This window comes from Rhinopithecus bieti, unplaced genomic scaffold, assembly GCF_001698545.2.
Source record: "Rhinopithecus bieti isolate Rb0 unplaced genomic scaffold, ASM169854v2 scaffold_14885, whole genome shotgun sequence".
NCBI classification, from domain to species: Eukaryota; Metazoa; Chordata; class Mammalia; order Primates; family Cercopithecidae; genus Rhinopithecus; species Rhinopithecus bieti.
Window position 1 is genome coordinate 539671 of NW_016807971.1, and position 13481 is coordinate 553151.

General features: G+C 47.3%; 1 protein-coding gene across 1 annotated transcript; it reads right to left on the reverse strand.

Moving 5' to 3' along the window:
* Positions 1–529: 529 nt before the first annotated feature.
* LOC108537117 (zinc finger protein with KRAB and SCAN domains 2-like) lies at positions 530–10118 on the reverse strand. The gene is made up of 5 exons (XM_017884263.1): positions 9275–10118; positions 6303–6625; positions 3539–3653; positions 3051–3157; positions 530–757 (listed from the first exon to the last, which is right to left on the reverse strand). The coding sequence occupies exons 1-5, from the start codon at positions 9339–9341 to the stop codon at positions 530–532; spliced, it is 840 nt and encodes a 279-aa protein (XP_017739752.1). The 5' UTR covers positions 9342–10118.
* Positions 10119–13481: the final 3363 nt, after the last annotated feature.

A 13481-nucleotide genomic window follows, 5' to 3' on the forward strand; every position in this document is an offset into this window, starting at 1 on the left:
ACAGGCATGCGCCACCATGCCTGGCTTATAGGGCACTTTAGATGGAAGCAAATGACTGGAACTTTTAACTCCTACCTTTCTCTCCTCTGTTCCTGTAATGTTGTTACTAAAGGCAGGAAGGGAGACTCTTTGGCTATAGGCAGAGCAAGAGCCTCAAAGTGGTCTTTGTGAGCCACCCTGGACTACTGGTTCAGTAGAGGGTTGAGTCAAGCAATATTTGAGGACAGGATATAAACAGTATTCCCTTAAAGTTGCCACCAATTTTTCCCCCGATGAGGCCATTCCAGACCCAAATTAGTCATAGCAGAGCCAGGACAATAATCACATCTCCTGATTCTGCACCTGAATGCTTCCCACAGGACTGCATTGCTCCCACTGCTCTGAGGTCCACTGTGGGGGAGAGTTGCCACTGGGATTCTACCTCAAGGCCTGGGGACCAAGGCTCCAGGATTCTTCTTATGACTCCACTACTTCATTACCATCCCACCACATCTTCTAGTGCTATGCCCTGGTTCCCTTTGGAATCCTCTCAATCCCGAACGCGGCCTCCTGCCACCTCTAAGGCATCAAAGGTGTTAGCAAGTGCCCAAGGACTCATCAGGGCATCCATCTCATCATAGAAGGCACTGGTGCCTGGTGTGTAGGTGCTCCTGGCTTTGCAGTAGTTGGTCAGGAGGTTTTTGAACCGATAGCAACATTGTTCCAGGGTCCACACGAAGCCATGCTCTTGTAGCTGCTCAGCCATAATCTGGTACACCTGGTGGTTTCGATGGCCGATGCAGAGTTTTTCATGGATCTAGGGCTCTGAGAATTCCCAGAAAAATCTTGGTTTCCTTGTATCCCCAGTACACTCTTGGCACCTTTTCATCCTCCAGGGTCTGCCACTCCAGCTAGCTCCAGGTCTTAGCTTTCTCCAGATTAGCACCTGGCCAGACTTGACTCTCACCCCAGCCACTGAGCAGTCTTTCACATTCTCCTTTTCTCCAGAATGTGAAGATCTAGACTCTGCGGGTTTTCCTCCTACTCCATGTGGGAGTTCACTTTGGGCCTATGGATTGGAAAATCTGTTTGCAGGCACACAAAAGGGAGATGTAATGGTTTGGTAAATCTAATTCCAACCATTTTATGTGCCAGGGAAAGGAGATAGTAATTTTTTTTTTTTTTTGACACAGAGTCTCGCTGTGACACCCAGGCTGCGGTGCAATGCACAATCTCGGCTCACTGCAACCTCTGTCTCCTGGGTTCAAGCGATTCTCCAGCCTTAGCCTCCCGAGTGGCTGGGATTACAGGCACGCAACGTCATGCCTGGCTAATTTTTGTATTTTTAGTAGAAACAGGGTTTCACCATGTTGGCCAGGCTGGTCTTGAACTCCTGATCTTAGGTGATGCGCTTGCCTCAGCCTCCCAAAGTGCTGGGATTACAGGCATGAGCCACCGGCCCGGCTGATAGTAATTTTTTTAGTAATTTTTTTTTTTTTTTAAGTCTGAGGGGATTCTTGGGAAAGCTCAGTGAAAAGAATTAGAAAAAAAATTCAGGCCCAAATGCACAACTATATATCCGTGTTCACCTATCTTAAATAAAATTCAGACACATACCTAAACTGACCATCTTCCTAAAATGAGCTTTCCTTTCTGGGTCAAGAAACTCATCCTTGGTGAAACTGACTGTGGTATTGGCTTTCTTCTGAGTAAGATTTAAGGAAGAAATAGATTTGAAACATTCAACCCAGGGGGAAAGGGTGGGAGCAAGGGGGTTAGGGATAAAAGACTACACACTGGGTAGAGACTGAGGGATAAAAGACTGCACACTGGGGCCCCGCAGTGGCTCAGGCCTGTAATCCCAGCACTCTGGGAGGCTGAGGCAGGCAGATCACTTAAGATCAGGAGTTCAAGACCAGCCTGGCCAACATGGTGAAACCTCATCTCTACTAAAAAAAAAAAAATACAAAAATTAGCTGGGCGTGGTGGCACATCTCTGTAATCCTAGCTACTCAGGAGGCTGAAGCAGGAGAATCACTTGAACCTGGGAGGCAGACATTGCAGTGAGCCAAGATTGTACCACTGCACTCCAGCCTCGTGATGGAGTGAGACTCAGTCTCAAAAAAAAAAAAGAAAAAGACTACACATTGGGTACAGACTTGATGGATAAAAAAGACTACCCTTGGGTGATGGGTGCACCAAAATCTCAGAAATCCCCACTGAACTTTTCCACGCACCCAAACATCACTTGTTCCCCAAAAACTACTGAAATAAAAGTTTAAAAAAAAAAAGTAAGAACAGACATAGGGGAAAAGAAAAAAAAATTCAACCTGAAAAAGGTCTGGAGTAGTGAATACTACAGAAACTCCATAGCTAACTTTGACTATAAAAAAAAAAAGGGCATTCTTACCCAGCGTGACCTCATTTTCAGAATTCTGCCGAGTTATTTCTAGGTGGTTCTTCTGTCCAGATTCTGGATCCCTCCATGCTCCTAGGAGATATATATAGCTGAATCACCAGGTGTGGCTAACTCCTGAGGAAACATAACACCCCCTCTCAAACACATGGCCTCGGAACAAAATGCCTCTCTAATGCCTGAGTCAGGGCAAGTGACAAAACAGAAGAAACGAAACAGTGATTATTTTAGCTCTTAAATGCAATAAAGGGGGCAGGAGGAGAGAGAGAAAAGAAACAAGCTGACATTTATTGAACACCTATACACTGAGCCAGAAGCGTCTCAGACTTGCCCAGAGTTACACAGCGAGTCCAGGGTGTGGCTGGGAATTGAACTCAAGGCTGTTGGACTCTGAAGCTTTTGGTTTTCGTTTTTTTCCTCCACTACACAATACTGCATGCCATGTGAGCAATATCCCGACACAGAATGAAGTAACGAGTATCTTTAAGGCAAACAAGCACATCAGTAGAATCTGATGATTTCAGGGTCAAAGAAAAGAATAATTTTAATGTAATCCCTCATTACCACAGCCGTGGCACTGGCCTCATATGGGTAAGGAGATTTGGGCAAACTTTTGCAGGCTGATGAAATTTTGGAGCCTAAATTTTAAAGTTACTGGGCCTCCCTGCTGGGTAAAATTCTTTCGGAATTTCTGAGCGGCAAGAAAGTTGGTTGCAGGAGCCCCACTCTGGTAGTAAAAGGTGACCTGAAGGGGGTTGGGGGCTAGGGGAGGGAGAGCATTAGAAGAAATACCTAATGTAGACGATGGGTTGATGGGTGCAGCAAACCACTATGGCACGTATATACCTACGTAACAAACCTGCACATTCTGCACATGTACCCCAGAACTTAAAAGTATAATAAAATATAGAGAAAATTAAAATATATATAATCTGTAAAGACAAATGACTTAATAGTTTTCCCAAAAGGAGAAAACTGAGCTGTGCCTCAAGAGTTATATTTCTATTTAAAAAAAAGAGAGAGAAAAGGTGACCTGTATAAGAGAAATGGCTGACTCACCTGGGAGTTGCTCACTATCTCCTTGCCACCCTGCTCTTCTCTGCAGGAATTCTCAGAGCCAGAAGATCAGTGGTAACAACACACTTCGGCTGGGGGAAGAAAAAGGAGGCATTAGAGCACATGGCTCTGAGCTCCTCTTGGGGACTAGCCCAACTGGGTTCAGACACAGCCTTTCCTCCTCTTCAGTATCTGCTTTGTCCTATCAAAGGAAGGTTGGTGAAAAACCAAAATGAAACATTTCTAAGATGAAAGTTTTAGGTCTTCCTCTCCATATCCATCTAGGTACTGACTGTCAGGGTTTTATGATTTTGTTTTTCAGGTTTTTTGTGTTTTTTTTTGAGACAGGGCCTCCCTTTGTCACCCAGGCTGGAGTGCAGTGGCACGATCTTGGCTTCAACCTCCTAGGCTCAGGTGATCCTCTCACTTCAGCCTTCCTGAGTAGCTGGGACTACAGGTGCCTCCCCCCCGTCCCAGCTAATTTTTTTTTTTTTTTTTTTTTTTTTTTTTGTATTTTCAGAGCAGACGGAGTTTCACCATATTGCCCGGGTTCATCTCGAACTCCTGGGCTCAAGTAATCCACCCACCTCAGCTTCCAAAGTACTGGAATTACAAGCACGAGCCACCACAACTGGCCTTGTTTTTCAGTTTTGATAAACACCTGAGTCATCTAAATTGGTTTGGGGGTCACTTAACTGTTTTAAGTATTACTGCACCTTAATTTAACCCTACCCTTTTGCCCTTCCCACCAACCAGACCTAAAATCTGTCTCCAACTCTAACCTATTGGGACCAGTAATCTCTGACTCACATAAGGAAATGTGCCACAGGCTCCCCTATGTTGTTTTACAAAACATGCCAACTGAGGTCCTTCTTCACTTTGGAGGTGCCCATTTAGGATCTCAGAGATTCATGCGGTCAGCCTGAGCTCCACACACCAATCTTCCAAGTAGAAGGGAGCTGTCCCTTCTACCCCACTTTCTGCACTCAGAGAGTACTTCTATGCCCTCCCCACAGAAGGGTACTTCCTTCCTCCCCACACTGCTACTTCTTTTTTTTTTTTAATCTGATTTTGGACTTTTTTTTTCTTCTAAGCTAAACATCTTTCAGTACAGGTAAGAAGGCTGGCATCACATCTGGGAAATGCCTTAACTGCACATTAAGTTGGTAACAACACACTTCGGTTTCAATGCGTACATAATCTCCCCTTGATGCTCTTGAATAAAGACAAGATTCTTGTCTGTAGATCAAATAAATCACAGTATTAGGAAAAAACATAACAGCAAATTTGGAAGTATAATCAATTTAAGGAGAAGCAAAGGAAAAGACTTAGTAATGGGGCATTATTGTCTACATCTAGAAGATACATTATCTGAAAGCTTAAGAAAGCCCTTATCTTAGGAACCTGAAGCTGAGGATAATCTCAAGTTCACTTAGTGCCAGTCACTTTAGTTTTTAAAAAACTTTAACTTAAACCCCAGCCTAGGCAACATGGCGAAACCCAATCTCTACTAAAAATACAAAAATTAGCCAGGCATGGTGTTGTGTGCCTACAGTCCCAGCTAGTTGTGAGGCTAAGGCGGGAGGATTGCTTGAACCTGGGAGGCAGGAGTTGCACCACTGCACTCCAGCCTGGGTAACAGAGCAAAACTCTGAAAAAAAAAAAAAAAAAAAATTAACTCTTCTTATTGTGTCTTTTTTCTTGTAAGACATTAACTAAAAGTTAGTAGTAGTAAATGGTGACTGTTTTACAATTGGGTTTCATTACTAACAATGTCAAAACAAGCAGTAGGCGGGGCGCGGTCGCTCAAGCCTGTAATCCCAGCACTTTGAGAGGCCGAGACGGGCGGATCACGAGGTCAGGAGATCGAGACCATCCTGGCTAACACGGTGAAACCCCGTCTCTACTAAAAAAAAAAATACAAAAAAGTAGCCGGGCGAGGTGGTGGGCGCCTGTAGTCCCAGCTACTCCGGAGGCTGAGGCAGGAGAATGGCGTAAACCCGGGAAGCGGAGCTTGCATTGAGCTGAGATCCGGCCACTGCACTCTAGCCTGTGGGACAGAGCAAGACTCCGTCTCAAAAAAAAACCAAGCAGTAATCTTTAAGAGTTCAAATTAGTGTAAGATAGGAAGGACTACAAAACAATCTGATTTTTGAGTTGTAATTAAAGTGCTCCTTTTCTTAAGTAAAATAAAATTAATAATCACTGGCAACAATCATTATTAAGAGGTCTTTTAGGGCAAAATTTAATAGTACAAAGAGGTTTACAAAAACAGATCGATGTTATTTTGAGGAATACTGTAATTTTTTTCTCAATTCAGTTTTGATAAATTATACCTAATAGAAAAATGATCCCAATTCGAACTTGATATAAAAAAAAAAGAGAGATGAAATTAACTCAGCTAGGCAACAGATCTGGCAAAATATAAGAATGAAAAAAATTCTACACAGGGCACTTATTTCATATCCAGAGGTAAAAACATTTTCAATTAGGTAGCCTATCTTCCTCCTGTAAGCAATCACAGATTCTAAGTTGATCATGCAGTACAAAGTCACAGCAGTCAAAACCTTCTGTTTGATGCAACACACAAAGTTGTTTGTTTCCTTATTAAAATGCGAACTGGTTGTCTATTTTTCTTTATCCCATTTATTCGTATTCACAAATTAACAAATAGCGTCAACAATTATTGTAGGTGAAGTGGGGTATTGCTGGATTAAAGGCTCTATAAGACGTCTTTACTGACTGAATCTGGAGGTTTATTGAGTTCAACCCTCACACCTTTTTCATCTGTTAGATATTTTACTTTAGCTCGTTCTTTCTCATGTGCATCAAAATACCAGTTACTGCGTACCTTGTTGTACTTCATGAGGGTTGCGACGGTCAGACCAGAAAAACAGCAGTCTATCAAAGTTGGGTTCAATGTCAGCAAACTAGGCTTTGCCTCCGTGACCGAGGACGCCCTCGCTGCCCTGGCACACGAACTTGTACTTCTTCCAGTCCTGAGGCTGCTGCTCCTTGCAGCAGTAGGAGGGGCGGCTGCAGAGCAGCAGGTTCTCCATCTTCCCCCACAGCTCGCAGTACTGCTGGTCTCGCTCGCTCGGCTCGCGGGGCCCGGAGCTGTCATTGGCCATGGCGAAGGCAGCTGAGCAGGAGGGGCCGGACGCTCAACCGAGGCTGGGGAGCAGGGAGAGACATAAAGGCCGTTACTGCGCCATGCACCTGCTATGCTCCCCTTGGCTCAGGGAGGCCGGCACCCAGCGCCCTAGGCCCAGCCGCTTCCGAGTCCTAGGCTCCGGCGCAGCGCCGGTGGCCGCCTCAGCGCCTCATCGCCGCCGTGGGTTGAGAGAACGTGGCCTGTGCGGCGAACGGCAACCTGGGCTCAGGCGCGCGGGCCTGGGGTGCGCAAGACCGGTCCCCTCCGTCGCCTCAGCGTCCCAGGTGGTCCGGCCCAGGCTGTGGAGGAGCGCAGGGCAAGCGGATGCAGCTCGCTCTGCGCATTCTGCACGTACACACCACCGCCCGGCTGCGATCAAGGCGCGCGGCGCGCGTGGGCCAACACTGCTACTTCTTACCACCCTTGTGGACGGGCTGGAGTTCTACTTTGGGGCTGTGCTTCAACTGTTCCTCTGGTTCTGACTGTGAACTTCTTCACTATTGCCTGGAACAGGCAGTTCTGTCTGTGCTTGCTTCGGATGGATGTTTAGAGAACTCAGTAGTGATCCTGAGGGCTCCTTCTCCTTTGAGAGCACATCCTGCCCCTCTTCAAGGGGTGAAAGTGGTCAAAATTCTGTAGGGACTAAAACTTAAACATCCCAAACATAAAAAAGCAGAGGAAAGGCTGGACGTAGTGGCTCATGCCTGTAATCCCAACACTTTGGGAGGCCGAGGCCGATCACAAGGTCAGGAGTTTGAGGCCAGCCTGGCCAATATGGTGAAACCCCATCTCTACAAAATACAAAAATTAGCCGGGGGTGGTGGTGGGCGCCTGTAGTCCCAGCTACTCGGGAGGCTGTGGCAGGAGAATGGTGTGAACCCAGGAGGCGGAAGTTGCAGTGACCCGAGATCACACCACTGCACTCCAGCCTGGGTGACAGAGCGAGACTCCATCTCCAAAAAAACAAAAAGCAGAGGAAAAAGCCAGTCTTATGCAAAAGCCTGCAACAGCAGTAAAGAGGGTGGACATGTGGAAGGCTTTATGGAGATAAAGCCATGGACCACCACATCCTGGCCACCCAGCTCTCTGGGGGACTGCTCCTACCTGCCTTGCCAACCCCTAGGCAAAAAGACATAGGATAATTCAGGTGTTTTGCAATAGGCTCAATAATGTCGATAAAGGCCACTGAAGCCGCTTGCCTCTAGCTGGCTGCTGCAGAATGAGAGTTGTTCTCCAAAAAGAGATCCCTGTCATATGTGCTCCTCCCTGATCAGAGTGAGGCTCATGCCATTTTAAGCAATTTTCTTATTCAATGGCAGGGACGGACACTCAGAGCAGCCAGTGTTGTGCATTCTCTGAAGAGTCAGCCTCAACTTGGAAGGAAAGTTGCAGCTACCATGACCACGAAATAAGCAAATTCCAGTTTAACACAAATAGGGAAGTACTACACACCGCCCACACTGCTAGCAACCCAAGGCAGCTCTGTCTCTCACATACCTCTATTTTAACTGCTCAGAACTATGTTTTTATATTTCACCTCCAGCCTCTGTCTTCCAGGTTCTTTCTGCAAGTCTTTCACCAGGGCCACTGCCTCCTCTCCACTCTCTGGATGCTGCTGTGGGACCCAGATCTGGATCTCCTGGGGAAGGACAGTCAGGAACTGTTCTAGGACCAGCAACTCCAGGATCTGCTCTTTTGTACACTTCTCTAGCGTTAGCCACTGACAACAGAGCTTCAGGAGCTGGAGGAGGGCCTCTTGGGGTCCTGATGCTTCTTGGTAATGGAAATGCCAAAAGCTCTGGCAGGATGTCTCCGGTCCAGAGTAATTCCCTTGAAGGGAAATTTCCTGCTCTCAGTGGGAATCTTCTTCCAGTTTAACTGTTTGGAGATCTCGTACTGAAGGAGTCTGGATTTGTTGGTCCACAGCTACAGCCATTGTTCAGGTCAGAGAAGAGCCTTGCAACTGCACTCTGAAGCTCAAACCTCTTCTATCACCTCACTGGGAAGCCACCTCAGAACTTCCACTTAGGAGTCACTAAATGGAACTTCTCTTGAAATTCTAGAGTCAGAGACATATATTACAAAGTAAACTCTAGTAAAAATCTCAAGTGTTAGCCCAGCAGGCTTGAGGTGAAGAAGACAGCCTTCCTGTCCCCGCCCTGTTGCATGCCCTGGTTCCTGTGGAGTCACTGGTGGGGTGGCAGTTCCCGAAGTTTGATAAGAGGAGTCAAGGGCTAGTGATCTGGTTGAAAAGTAGAGGAGCTTGAAGCTGTGTTTGCATAGCAATTAATTTAAAGCTGAGAAAACGCCAATTATCCACTGACGAATGTGGGTGGGCTGACGATTATATATGTGACAATAAACTGCCCACCCTCCCAAGCCACTGGTCTTCAGAACTACAGGGTGTTGCATAGTAAATGTCTAGTACCAGTCAGACTCACACAGGTAGTCGCACCTTGAAGAGGAGCTTCGGGGTGGAGTCGTCTCTAAATGTCAGAGATTCAAATACTCCAACTGCTCAACTACCCTCGCCTCTGACTGGATCCTCAGCCTTGGGCGCACCGTTCAGGATTTCTCAGCGCTGGCATCTTAATTCTAGCCCAGACAGGGGCATTTACCCTGATTAAGGTCGCAAGCTTTAAGAGAAAGGATAATAAAAATAGACTCACGGGATGGTAGAGTTGGAGAGTTAAGAGATACTCTGGCTTGAACTCCCTTAAGAGCTGAGGCAATCATGGCTTAGAGACCTCAAGGGACTTGTTCAAGGTCACGTAGCTGTTTAAGGCAGGAAAATGAACAGTGGCTCAGTCCTTCGACTGCAGACTGGGCGACTTACACTGGAAGGTTACTGCGCTCCGCGGGCGACTTTCTCTGCAATCTTTATGGGGCAAAAGCGGGCCCCGCGGACAGGGGCGCCTCGGCGGCTACAGGGCCAGCGTCCTCCCTCCAGGCTCAGCGGCCAGCGGGAATAGGGCGCCACCAGCACGAGGGGCGTATCCTGCCTCCGGGTCAGATCGCGGGGACTCGGGGCCAGGGCTGGAGGCGGCCGGACCCTGGCTCGAGGCCCAGGCCCGAGGTGAGAGCTACTCCCGCCCGCCGAGGCCCTGAGAATAACGACGACTCGGCCCCGTGACATGTTCTCCGCGGGGACGCAACGTTCCCACAGGACACTAGAAGCCCGAGTCCACGCCCTAAACACGGGTATTCGGATAGCCACTAAGCACCGGAAGCGGAAAGACTCCGTGTTCTCCGGAACTACATTTCTCAGAGGCCACCGCCCGAAGACAAACAGTAGCATTAACCAATAAAATGTGAGACTATCTCAGGCGCCTATTCGTTTCAGACGAATCATTGATGACAGGTGGGACTTTTCTACAAGCCGGATAAGTGGGGCGGAGTCGCGAACAGCAGCCACAACTCGAGCACCTGGGGAGGCTGTGGTTCCTGACTTCCAGGGGAAGTGGAGACCTCTCGCCCTGCCCGGCCCTGGTGGTAATGAGCGAGAGGGCTCTTTACAAAGTTTTTTTTGTTTTTTTATTTTTTTTTATTTTTTGAGACGGAGTCTCGCTCTGTCGCCCAGGCTAGAGTGCAGTGGCGCGATCTCGGCTCACTGCAACCTCCCCTCCCGGGTTCAAGCAATTCTCTGCCTCAGCCTCTCGAGTAGCTGGGATTATAAGGCGCCCGCCACCACTCCCGGCTTTTGTGTTTTTAGTAGAGACGGGGTTGCACCGTTTGGGCCGGGCTGGTCTTGAGCTCCTGACCTCGTGACCCACCCGCCTTGGCCTCCCAAAGTGCTGGAATTACAGGCGTGAGACCACGCGCCCGGCATTTCTTTTGTTTTTAATGGAGACGAGGTCTATGTTGCCCAGGCTGGTTTTGAACTCCTGGGTCTCCCAAAGTGCTGGGATTATAGGCATAAGCTGCCACGCCGGTTTATAAAGTATTTTCACTTAGGGCCGAGGGCAGCTGTTTAACCCTGTTAGTCCCTATTTATCCCTGCTATACAGATGAATAAATCGAGACAGCTTGGGACTGAGGATGCCCCTATGAAGCTGGGACTCCAGTTAAGGTTTTCCGCCACTTAAAGCGCTTTTCTCTGGCATGGTTGGTAGCTGTGGTAATGCTTTACCACTCTGTTCCTCCCCATCACCTACCACACACACAATTCCTCATTTCCTGCTTGCACGGTCCTGGGTCATTCAAGATTAATACCACTGACTCATTCAACAGGTGGGGAGCAATTTGGGCAAAGCACCAGGCCGTGAGTGTGCTGTGGTGGGAGAAAAAAAAAGGAGACACTCCTTCCTCTTAAGGAATGCAATCCAGCGGTGGGTGCATTTTCTAAAACGCCGCCACCGAGTTATGTGCAATCCAAATAACTCCAATGCAGTGCTATTAACAAATGCTTCGCTAAATGCTACGTGCTAAATGGAGGTGTGTTCAAAGGAAATGACTTGATAGAAATACCAAGGACGGACCAGGTGCAGTGGCTCATGCCTGTAATCTGGGCACTTTGGGAGGCCAAGGTGGGCGGGTCACTTGAGGTCAGGAGTTTAAGACCAGCCTGGCCAACATGGTGAAACCCCAAATCTAGTAAAAATACAAAAAAATTAGCCTGGTGTGGTGGTGGGCGCCTGTAATCCCAGCTACTCAGGAGGCTGAAGCAGGAGAATCGCTTGAACCGGGGAGGCAGAGATTGCAGTGAGCTGAAATCATGCCACTGCACTCCAGCCTGGGTGAGGGAGGGAGACTTTCAAAAAAAAAACAAAAAAAAAAAAACAAGGAAGGGCTGGGAGAGCCCAGAATGGTGCAGCCTCAGGGAAAGGACCTACTTTACACATTTTATTGGGTTTGGTTCTGAGAAGGAATCCTGGAACCCTGCATTGTAGGTTTCACTTCCTGTTTAACAGATGAAAAGTCCAAATTTAATGAAGGTGGGTGCTTGTCCCCACAGTAGGAGCAGCCTGTGGTTAGGTGAGGGAAGGACAGGATGATAGGAAGGGCTTTCCAGAGAATCAGTTGCAAAGCTGGGCCATGGAAATTCCTTCTATCTCTCTTAAGTTAGTGTCAACAAAAAGTCTTAGTGCAGACAAACCCACTGAGCTTAATTTGGGAGAAAAAGCCATGGAGAAGACCCTTTAGAATGCACTTCCGAACTACATACCAAATGGGGTTCCTGCAAGGGGGTCGTTCTCCTTGTCTTTAGAAAAGGGAATTGAGAAGAACATTTAGAATGAACCTCCGAACTACAATTAGGATCCTAAACATCTTCCTAGGAGAAAAAAAAAGCAACAGCTCACAATAAACCAAGGACCATCAACCAAACAAGAGGTCCAGGGCTCAGGAGGACTTACTAGGAGGAGAAGCTGAAAGTCGGTGAGGCATTTATTTATTTATTTGTTTATGAGATAGGGTCTCTCTCTTGCCCAGGCTGGAGGACAGTGGCCTGATCATCGCTCACTGCAGCCCTGGCTTCCCTGGACTCAGGCAATCTTCCTCCCCCAACCTCCGAAGAGCTGGGACTATAGGCCCCCACCACCATGCCAGGCTAATTTTGTATTTTGTAGAGATGAGGTTTTCCCATGTTGCCAAGGCTGGTCTTGAACTCCTGGGCTCAAGTGATCTGCAGGGAGGGCTTTCAAGGACCCCTGTTGGTACCTTAGCTCCAAGTTCAGGCGACTCCTTCAGGGTTCTGGGTTCTCTCTGGGGCCCCATGTGTTCAGTTGTCAAATTATTGTCAATGAAGAGTCAAACTCTTCAAGAGATTTATTCTGAGCCAAATATGAGTGACCGATGACCCGAGACAGCATCAGTTGAGAGCATGTGCCTGAGGTGGTAGGGCTCCAACTTGGTTTTAAACATTTTAGGGAGACAAAATAAGATATTAATCAGTGGCTGGGCATGATGGCTCATGCCTGTAATCCTAGCACTTTGGGAGGCGAAGGCAAGTGGATTGCTTGAGCTCAGGCATTTGAGACCAGCCTGGCCAACATGGTGAAACTCCATCTCTATTAAGAAAAGAAAAAAAAAGGAAAAAAAGACATCAGTCAATACATGTAAGACGTACATTGGTTCGGTCTGGAAAGGCAGGACAACTGGATGCCAGGGCTTTCAGGTCATAGAGTCAAAGATTTTCTGATTAGCAATTGGTTGAGTTATTTAAAGACCTGGAATCATTAAAAAGAAGAAAAAGGCCGGGCGTGGTGGCTCACACCTGTAATCCCAGCACTTTGGGAAGCCGAGGCAGGTGGATCACCTGAGGTCAGGAGTTTGAGACCAGCCTGGCAAATATGGTACAACCCTGTCTCTACTAAAATAAAAAAAAAAAAAAAATAGCTGGGCGTGGTGATGCATGCCTGTAATTCCAGCAAATCTAGGAGGCTGAGGCAGGAAAATAATTTGAACCTGAGAGGCAGAGGTTGCAGTAAGCCGAGATTGCACCACTGCACTCCAGCCTGGGCGACAAAGCGAGACTCCATCTCAAAAAAAAAAAAAAAAGGACCTGGAATCATTAAAAAGGAATGTCTGGATTAAGATAAGGGGTTTTGAAGACCAAGTAGCAGGCCTCAGAGGTCTTATCAGACCAAAAATAGGTGCCAGACTCTTAAGTTATTTCTCTCCTGGATCAGGGAAGATAATTGGAAAGGAATGGGGATTCTCTACAGAATGTAGATTTTCCCCACAAGGGACAGCTTTGCAGAGGCATTTAAAAATATGTCAAGGAAATCTAATTTTTTGTTTTGTTTTGAGACAGAGTCTTGCTCTGTTGCCCAGTCTGGAGTGCAGTGGTGCAATCTCAGATTACTGTAACCTCTGCCTCCCAGGTTCAAGCAATTCTCCTGCCTCAGCCTCCCTAGTAACTGGGGTTACAGGTGC